At 38.3% G+C, this 9,574-nt stretch overlaps 1 protein-coding gene across 1 annotated transcript; it reads left to right on the plus strand.

The window, feature by feature from the left end:
* Positions 1 to 1,174: 1,174 nt before the first annotated feature.
* chek1 (checkpoint kinase 1) lies at positions 1,175 to 9,507 on the plus strand. The gene is made up of 14 exons (XM_085289005.1): positions 1,175 to 1,330; positions 1,563 to 1,628; positions 2,668 to 2,782; positions 3,576 to 3,684; positions 3,882 to 3,946; positions 4,046 to 4,115; positions 4,225 to 4,413; positions 6,097 to 6,201; positions 6,286 to 6,369; positions 6,442 to 6,526; positions 6,609 to 6,777; positions 6,990 to 7,121; positions 7,229 to 7,330; positions 9,200 to 9,507. Exons 2-14 carry the CDS (start codon positions 1,564 to 1,566, stop codon positions 9,290 to 9,292), a joined length of 1,383 nt encoding a protein of 460 aa, XP_085145131.1. The 5' UTR covers positions 1,175 to 1,330; position 1,563; the 3' UTR covers positions 9,293 to 9,507.
* Positions 9,508 to 9,574: the final 67 nt, after the last annotated feature.

Genomic DNA, 9,574 nt, shown 5'->3' on the forward strand with positions numbered 1-9,574 from the left:
AGCTTTGTAACATCCATTAACTAGAAAATGTTTTCTCACATGGCAAGAAAGGCTTTTTGAACATTCATTTGCATGAAACTCACAGCTGCATTGCATTTCCCTTATTTTTGACCCACGTGTATTGTAGCACTTTTTGTTACTAAAATTGGATCTTGTGGATTCCACATGCAGCTAGCATGTTATTGTAAATGTCATAATCTGTATTTCTTACATAGTTTTTTACACTGCACAATGAGTCACATTAGATTATTAACATGTAATTACATTAAGTGAGTGTATAAATATTGGTAAATATATTGTAGAAGGGAATAGATATTAGGACATCATTTTTAATGTCAGGGTAGTGGTAGAGTTTGGTGTCATTCTTTCTGTGTTGGTGCTGACCTGAGTTAGGGCGACTCTAAATGAGGATGGGTGGATGGGTGGGTTTTTGTTTTCTTCTCATGTTATTGTTTGTTTTCTATCTCTTATTATACTTCTTAAAACAGCAAAGTGCCAATTATTACTGTGAAACACCTGCATCAGTAATTTCAAAGAAAGATTTAAAATGTTTTTCAGCTCTTTACAAGCCCAATTCAAAAAGAATTGGGAAGCTGTCCAAAGCGCTGAAGACAGAATGCAATGACTGGCATATCTCATAAACCCAAATCTTATTTACATAGAAAATAAAAAAACATGCCACATGTTTAACTTTATATGCTCCAACCCCGTGAGACCCTAATAAGGATAAACGGAAGAGAATGGATGGATGTTTAACCCTTTCATGCCTAGTGTATCGTATTTAATACATGCAGTTTTTTGTGAATCTTTGAGACTTCTACATCATCAGTGTGATTTGTTACCCGTTTTAAAGTATAAATAAATTTTGCAATGCTTTTTAAAGCATTTTTTAAAGGCCAGATGTAGCAAATATGACGCAAATTACAACTACTATAAGGGGGGAAATATCTAAATAACTTTATAAACAAATCTTTCAGCTGGTTCAATAAACTCTCCATTTAAAAATTTTGTGGCAATTATTCAGGCTTTAAATAATGTTGAATAATGAATTGTAAATCAGGCATGTTTAATTCGAATAAGACTTGGATAACAGTAGGTGAACAGTAGGTGGCAGCAATATGTGTCTGACCGGCTAAACTCAAAGAAGAAGAAAAAGAAGAGAGGCGTAGAAGAAGACAAGGCGGAAATGCGGAAGTTATCGCCAATGAGACAACAACGCGCCAAATTTGTGAAAAATCTTTAGAAGTCAGTGCAGCAGGATGAAGACGTGCGTCTGAGCTTTAAGGATAGCTACATGTGGCAGTCGCTGCTGTGTGAAAAGGCTGAGCAGGTAGGTTACTCTTTCATATTTTCGTATTTTAGTTTTCTTAGCGGTTTTCTTTTGAGCATCATGACATTTGACAGAACTCTGTCAAAGTGCTGTCAAAGTTAACAGTTTTGCAAACCGGTAAAGGCTTAACAGACACTTGTTAGAAGAAATAGGACCCATGTTGTGAAAATAACGAATACATAAGTAAATATTAGAAAGCCAAAGTGATGAATGCGTGTGTTTCTGTCTCTAGCATGGCGGTGCCTTTTGTGCAGGACTGGGACGTTGTTCAGACTCTGGGAGAAGGAGCCTACGGAGAGTATGAAAGATTCCTTATCATTGTTTATCATTAGCTTATCGCCTTTAATAGCTGTCCTCTTCTAGCCATCGGACAAGGATTTTTTTTTTCTTGTTTCATGGGATCATGACAGGCATGTATATGCACTAGAAATGTTCATCTGATAATCCAAAAACATCACTCACAGGAGACACCTGACTCCATCGCAGTCACAGTTAGCTTTGAAAAAAAGGTAGATGAACCAGGTATCAAAATGTAGGTAAAAATGAGACCTTACATATGCGAAAACATGTTTAATGTAGTGTTATGAGACTTGAAAGTTTAACCATTTTTACAATAACAATTCCATGTTTTTTTGCAATGGAATTGTTAGAAAACAAATCAAACAGTCAGGGTAGCAATGACTGCTTCTATCATTCTTAAATTATGGCATTATGCCACCATTAAATGAGGTGTCCAGAGATACAAATGCTCAAAGTTTGTTATAGAAGAAAACTACTGCACAAAAAGAACCTTTTAACTTTAGATTGACTCTTTGAGTGGGTTTAAAATGATCTTAAATATTTCTGTTTGTTTGTTTTTGTTTTTCTGATGTATGATGATTGCAGGTATTTAATCAACTGAATCAGAAAGACCTGCAGCTGCGAATGACATCACTAATATCAATCATGCTTTTCTTGTTTTCTAGAGGTCAAAGTCAAGTTAACTTATATAGCACATTTTCAACATTGCATGCTGCACAAAGTACTTAAGAATCTAAAATGCAACAAAAATAAATAAAATGCACAACAGTGATGTAGTAACATATAGAAGGGGAAAAAAATAAATAAAATATAAACAACTAAAACAGACGGACTTTGACACCTGACCTTCTGATTTTATTGAAAAGTTTAACAAAGTTTAAATTACTTGAAAATTATATCTAGAAACACTTTAGGAAGACTTTAGCTCTTTGTACATCCTGTTTCCATTCAGACTTCCTCTCACTTCTCTTCACCTCTGTGTTCTCTTTTCTCTTTATGATCTAACCGGTTTGTCCTCTTTGTGTTCTTGGTCTCAGAGTGAGGCTCCTGGTGAACAGACAGACTGAAGAGGCGGTAGCAGTGAAGGTCATCGATACCTCGCAGGCAAAAGAGTGTGCTGAAAATGTCAAGAAGGAGGTCTGCATCCACAAGGTACATCCATCACTTTCACCTGCACAGTTAGTATGAATGAAAGCAGCGGCTCACCAGTGGTGTGTTGTAAAACAAGTCCAGCTGTTCTTAAATCCATATATTAATACAGTAAACAGCTGCATGAAAGAAATTGTTAATTAACTGAATCACAGCTTTGTATGCTCTCATTTCCCTTTTCCTTGCATCAGTTACTGGCATGAACACAGCCTGTTCATGCCAGTTCCAGACTGTGAGAATTAGATAAAAACTGTTACTGTTGTGAAAACCAACTCTAGCCTCAGCTGATCTGGGGACGTTGGTAGCCCTCAGCTCGAGGGTGTCATTTGTTGGGAAAAGTTTGTTAAAGCTAATGCTATTCCAGGCAAGCTGAAAGCAAACATGCAGATAAGAATACAGATGTACAGATGTGTCTGCTTGTTTTGGCTCACCTAAAATGATGTGACATGATGACAGAAGATCCAAAAACCAGCTGAACAGACACCGAAGAGGCAAACTGAAAGCAAACATGTATGAAGTCGTACTTCATACTAAAGTAAAATATAAAGAAATGGCACTTGTTATTAATGTTGGTTAGATTCATAAAGATAAACTGGCTGAGACTGACCAGTTTGTTCCTCTGGTTTACAGGTACAAACTGATTGTAAGCAATTTAACACAGACTGAAGTTGTTTTTATTTTATTTTTAATTGTTTTAGATTTGTAGAATTAATTAAAAACGTTAAGCTCTTAGCTAGGTAGAATGATAGCTGAGAGCACTGTTTTGAGGATCTTTGTGTGTGCACTTAACTCATAGATGCTCAAACACACCAACATTGTACGCTTCTTTGGCCATCGGAAGGAAGGACCAACTGTGTACCTCTTCCTGGAGTACTGCACCGGGGGAGAGCTGTTTGATCGAATCGGTGAGCCGTAAACTGTCATACAAGAAAAACCTTTTGTTTGCTGATTTATTCTTCCAACTGTAGCTTTCCTGACTCGGATATGATTAGCATGAATACATGAATTCAACTTAGCTGAAATGCGTCTGGAGTTTTCAGTAATCATTCTTTGCAAGTATTTGATTTCAGGCTTACTCTTTCTTCTTTTACGCTCTCTTTAGAGCCCGATGTAGGGATGGCTGAAAAGGATGCTCATAGATTTTTCCAGCAGCTAATAGCAGCTGTGGTGAGTGAAGAACATCTTTGTGTTTATGTGACTTCCTGCATATTTTCCTGCTGTTGTTCTCTTTTTTAAGTTTTTTTATTTTTATTTGACCTTTTCTAGGAGTACCTCCATGATTTTGGCATCACACATAGAGACATAAAGCCAGAGAACATTTTGCTGGATGACAAAGGTGAGGAAATGCAATCTTTATTGAGGGATTCTCTTTTTAGGATTCTCTTTTATTTCTTATAACCACCGCCCTCTAGGGTTGATTTTTTATTTTATTTTTTTACCTTCAGATAACCTGAAGCTGACAGATTTTGGCCTGGCGACCATGTTTCGCTTTAAAGGCCGAGAGCGCCGTCTGAATCGATTGTGTGGGACTCTTCCCTACGTGGCTCCGGAGCTTCTGAGCCAAACAGAGTACAGAGCTCAGCCTGCAGATATCTGGGCTTGTGGCATAGTCCTCACTGCCATGCTGGCTGGTGGTAAGATCCAAAATTTGAAGATCATACACACATCTGTAGTCCAATACCATATGACAGCAATGGCAATGAGAAGTTGATGATATCACAAAGCTGTTAGGTCAGCAGGGCCAGTGTCAAAGCTGCAAGTGGTTGTTGTGCTTGTGTGAATTTGCATTTGATTGAATTACTAATTTTACTAAATTAAATAGCTGATTTTTCATCATTTTTACTGTCTTGTAACTTGCTGTCATATTTCTGCCTGATGTCAGACAGGACCATCCTCAGTTTTCGTCTCCATCTTCAGTCTGACATTGTCTGAACTTTACAGTCGAGCAGATTCAGTTTTCAATCTTTACAGCCTGACCTGTTTACCTGAATATCATCTTATTTTAAGTCAACAGTGAAGTACAAACAAGCTAGGAGATCACATGGTAATAGAAATAAAAGAAGAAATACTTTATTTATCTCTTATATATGAAATTCTTTGGTTATAGCGGTTAGAATTTTTATAATAGAAGTATAAACAGTTAGTGTATATATTAAAAAAAACAACAACAAAACATTAAAGCCCTTAATCCGTTTCGTTTGACAGATTTCCTGACTGTGCCCTTCTGGTGATGTTGAGAGAATGTACAGGTCCACATGGTTCTCACTGTTGTACACGGTGCCATTTAAGTTCTTTCACTCTGTCCATAAAAATCTAAACGCTTACTGGATTTAAGTTTGGCCTCTGTTCAGCAGTTTTTGACTTTTTTTTTTTCTTCTTTTTTTTTTTTAAGTTCCATCAAAGCTCTGACCCGTCTCTGATTTCACCATGAATGTCAAACTTGTTTAAAGATTAACTTCTATGTTTAACTGCCCCAACCTCCACATTGCAAATCAGCACTGCTACTGAGGTTGGCTACAATCCAGTGATCAACTAGATGCTTCCACACACACACACACACACACACACACACACACACACTCTGTCTCTCTGACAAGGAGTTGTGCGCTAGAAAAGTTGTTTACCCCAGGAGGGTGAAACTTTTAGTCCAGAGTGCTGGTACGGAGTTGACACACAGTGTATTGAAAACATGTTTTGTTTTTTATTTTTGTTGTTGAACATGACAAACATTGAGGCAAAAATTCAAGTTGCCTTTTACAACCAGTGGAAGAGACTGAGATGCTTGAGTTTTGCTCTGTGAGAGGGCACATTACTTTAGCAGTGACACCCAGCAGGAGGGACGTGAAGGGGAAAATGACTAAATTAAAAAGTAAAGTATTTCTAAGGTGAAAGCTGTGTATGTTTTCTTAAACTTTGTCACTACATGTCTGTTATCCGCTGCTTATTTTTTGCCCCATCGCTGCGGAAATCAGTCAGGTCGATGGACGCTGGCAAGTTACAGTTTTATAGATATATTTATATCACATACAGATATAGATATCTGTGTTTATACGCTTAAGAATTGGTTGTAAACTTAACTAAATCACCTTGAGTCTATAATTTGGTTATCTTGAAATACAGTCACATCACTGTAATGGTAAAAAAAAGAGATTGAGGTCTGTTTAAAAATTCAGTTTATTTATTGTATACAGTTCTGAAAGATCAGACAGCATGTCTTACATCATTAGAAAAAATGCAAACGCTACTTCTCTGAGGTTGTGCATCATTGAAGTCCATGCAGTTAATGTGAGGAAACCTTTTTGTTGTTTCCTTGTTAGAGTTGCCGTGGGACCAGCCAACTGAGAGCTGTCAGGAGTACGCAGACTGGCTTCAGAAGAAAACATATCTACCTCCTTGGAAAAAAATACAACCACTGCCTCTTAGTGAGTCGCACGCTATTGTAAGTTTAGTTACTGCATGTTTTACATGTTGTTCTTTGGTTCATGTGTAACTTTTTTAAAATTCAGGTTTGTTATCCAAATTGCTGCTGGCCAGTCCAGATGCACGCATTTCCATCACAGACATCCAGAAAGACCGCTGGTTTACTGAAGGCAAGTCCCAGCAACAGGTTTAGTTTAGCTTCAGTGTTCACTGTACTCATAATGGTCTTTCTGTCTCTGTAGGAGTGAAGCAGCCAACAAGTTCTCTGCACTCAGGAGGGAACAACAGTCTTCGATCTGATGGGTCACTCATATCTCGGGCCAACAGGTCAGAACTTTGCGCTTTTCTAATTTTAGCTCAATTTCTTTTTGTGTCTGATAATCTTAAGAATGTCTTTCTCTTTCTGTAGTGATGACAGGATGCAGTTTTCAAGCTCTCAGCCTGACTTTGCAGCCGGTGGCTGGGAAGCCATGTTGTTAATTAGTCAAAATGACGGTCAAGTCAGCTTCTCCCAGCCGACCAAACCTGAGCACATGTTACTGGGTAGTCAGTTACTAGCTACACCAGGAGCCAGTCAGGTAATTCACATACTCAGTGCTGGATTGGTTTCACTACGTAAATGTTTATATGTGTATTTATTCTCACACACAAAGATGCAGATTATTCTTTTTTTTTTTTTACCTTTCACAAAGTTTCTTTTGATTTAAAGGCATCTGAATATCAACAAAACTCTGATGCATTATTGCTGTGAGCTTTTTAACATGTCCTCATTTCTTCTTTCTGTGCACAGTCGCCGTGGCAGAGGTTAGTGCGGAGAATGACGCGTTTCTTCACTACTGTCAGTGCTGATGCCTCCTTAACTGCCCTGAAAGACATCTGTGAAGGCCTGGCACTTGGCTTCAAACTCACTAGCACCAAACAGGTATATCTATACTCAAATATACAAGATTTTTACATTTCCTGATAACACAGCCTTTTCTTCTGCGTCTCATCATAACATACTTTTATTTTTTATAACACACATTTTAGGTGACCGTGAGCACGCTTGACAAACGCAATAATAAGCTCATCTTTAAAATTCATTTGTTGGATATGAATCAGAGAGTGCTGCTGGACTTCAGACTGTCTAAGGTAGGTTTTATCATTTAAAAGATGAATTGTATATTATTTCTAACACGATTTATCCCCTGCCTTCTGCACGTTCTGACATCTTAACCACTCAAGCTTGCAGTCCATGCAGTCGTGTGAAAAATGAAGTTCAGATTCAGTAGTTACATCAGTGTCTCACATCATTGTGGAGGAATTTTGGCCCACTCTTCTTTACAGTACTGCTTCACTTTATTGAGGTTTGTTTATGCACAGTTCTCTTAAGGTCCCACTACAGCTATTCAGTCACGTTGAGGTCTGGACTTTGAGTGGAGCATTGCAAAACCTCTGTGGTAAATGCACTGCTGTGCTTGGGATCATTGTCCTGTTGCATGACCCAGTTTTGGCTAAGCTTAAGCTGTTGGCCAGATGGCCTCAGATCTGCCTCTAGAATACTTTGGTATACACAGAAACCTCAGTGACCGCAAGGTGCCCGGGTCCTGTGGCTGCAGAACAAGCCTGAATCTTTACACCGCCACCACTGTGCTTGACACATGGTCCTGTGTATTATAGTTAAACATATTTACCTTCGTCTCATCTGTCCAAAGAATTCTTCCAGAAGTCTTGTGGTGTGTTTAGATGCGACTTTGAAAACCTGCCTGTTCTTTTTTCTTTCTTTTTTTTACTTGTTGAGTCTTTTTCAACTAGAACTTTTTGAAATGATTGTTTAACATTTAGCATGCAAACTGAGTCCTGTAGAGTCTGAGATGTAGCTCTTGGGCTTTGGCACTTGCAGTAAGGATGTAGTTTGTGTTTTGCAGGACTGCATGGAGTCCTTTTGAAAGCTTTCTATTTCATATGACTTTACAACAAACATTGTGACTTGTGCTTTTGAACTTGGACAATGGAAGACATGAAGATCATTTTCAGTCTTTTCCCCAGACTGGTGGAAAGTTGGTTTCAGCTGTCTGTAAATAAGGATTTTTCAAACTGGCTGAACCAATAAACTCACTTGAAAACCTCTACATGGATAAGCAGGGCAAATCACTCTTATTTGGCCTTACACAAAAATCCATCAATAAGCTTCAACGTGTCCAGAACTCTGCTCCCCGTATTATTACTAGGACTCCCTCTACCCACCACATCACCCCTATCCTGAAGCAGCTTCACTGACTCCCGGTTAAACTTTGCATTAATTTTAAAATACTCCTTTATACATTTAAGGCTATTCATTCTCTCTCCCCACCATACCGTTCTGGTTTGGTACAGATCTCCATCACATCCCAGTGCCTCAGATCCTCCTCTTTTTCTTTCTGTTCCATCCTTTCGTCTTATCACAATAAGGAGCAGGGCTTTTAGTCGCTCTGCCCCTCGACTTTGGAATTGCCTACCCTCTGACCTCGAAAACATCACTATTCCCTTTTTTTAAGTCAACCCTCAAAACCCGCCTGTTTAAGATAGCCTACTCTGTATAACTTCCCATGCTCTTAAACTTGTACAGTGTCCTTGGGTGAGTGGAGTGGAACTTGTTAGTGTATATTACCCCTAATATTCATCCATATGTGTCTGTAAAACAATATTGTTTTTAATGATACCCGTAGGTAAACAGATGTAGGCATATAGGGCTTAGATTGTAGCCTATATTCATGTAAAATATCTGTAAAACTTAACTCTATCTATATAGATGTATGCATGCAGTCATCCTTATAGGTCAGTTGGTTTCACTCATGTTTGTTTAAAACGGGTTTACTGAAAGACAAACTGTAGCAGAATTGATACAGAGAAACCCACTGGTCTGAGTCACCTAATGAACAGGTCTAAGAGTACAATGTCCTCAGTGCACTTTCATCTAATCAAGGTGTGTGTGTGTGTGTGTGTGTGTGTGTGTGTGTGTGTGTGTGTGTGTGTTTCCAGGGTGATGGTTTGGAGTTCAAGCGTCTCTTTGTGAAGATCAAACACAAGCTCGGTGACATAATCAGCACTCAAAAGATTTTGGTCCCCATCTAGTGAGCAGATCTTCACACTAATGCTCTCTACCATGGACTGTAGAGAGGCAAACCTGTGTATATATTTACTTGTTTTGTTGATGTTTTTCATGTATTCTGCTGTTGAGTGAGTATGAGTTTGTCTACATTGTCGTTTGTGTTTCTGCTATTAAAGACTGATGTGTTCTGATTATGTTAAACAGTCCAAAATCTTGAATAAATTATTAAAAGACCAAAGTTGTGCGCAGAGTATTTTGATAAATTCACACTGTAGCTTTGCTGTTATCCATGAAAATCAAGTACA

Source organism: Mchenga conophoros, linkage group LG10, assembly GCF_057382185.1.
Source record: "Mchenga conophoros isolate Kocher_MC1m ecotype Shallow Benthic linkage group LG10, M_conophoros_male_GT1.1, whole genome shotgun sequence".
Taxonomy (NCBI): domain Eukaryota; kingdom Metazoa; phylum Chordata; class Actinopteri; order Cichliformes; family Cichlidae; genus Mchenga; species Mchenga conophoros.

Bases quoted from the DNA above. Each gene is read 5' to 3' on its own strand.
- chek1 (XM_085289005.1), top strand. From the start codon at position 1,564: ATGGCGGTGCCTTTTGTGCAGGACTGGGACGTTGTTCAGACTCTGGGA. The intron at 3,947-4,045 runs GTGAGTGAAGAA...GACCTTTTCTAG, and splicing joins AGCAGCTAATAGCAGCTGTG to GAGTACCTCCATGATTTTGG. The intron at 4,414-6,096 runs GTAAGATCCAAA...TTTCCTTGTTAG, and splicing joins CACTGCCATGCTGGCTGGTG to AGTTGCCGTGGGACCAGCCA.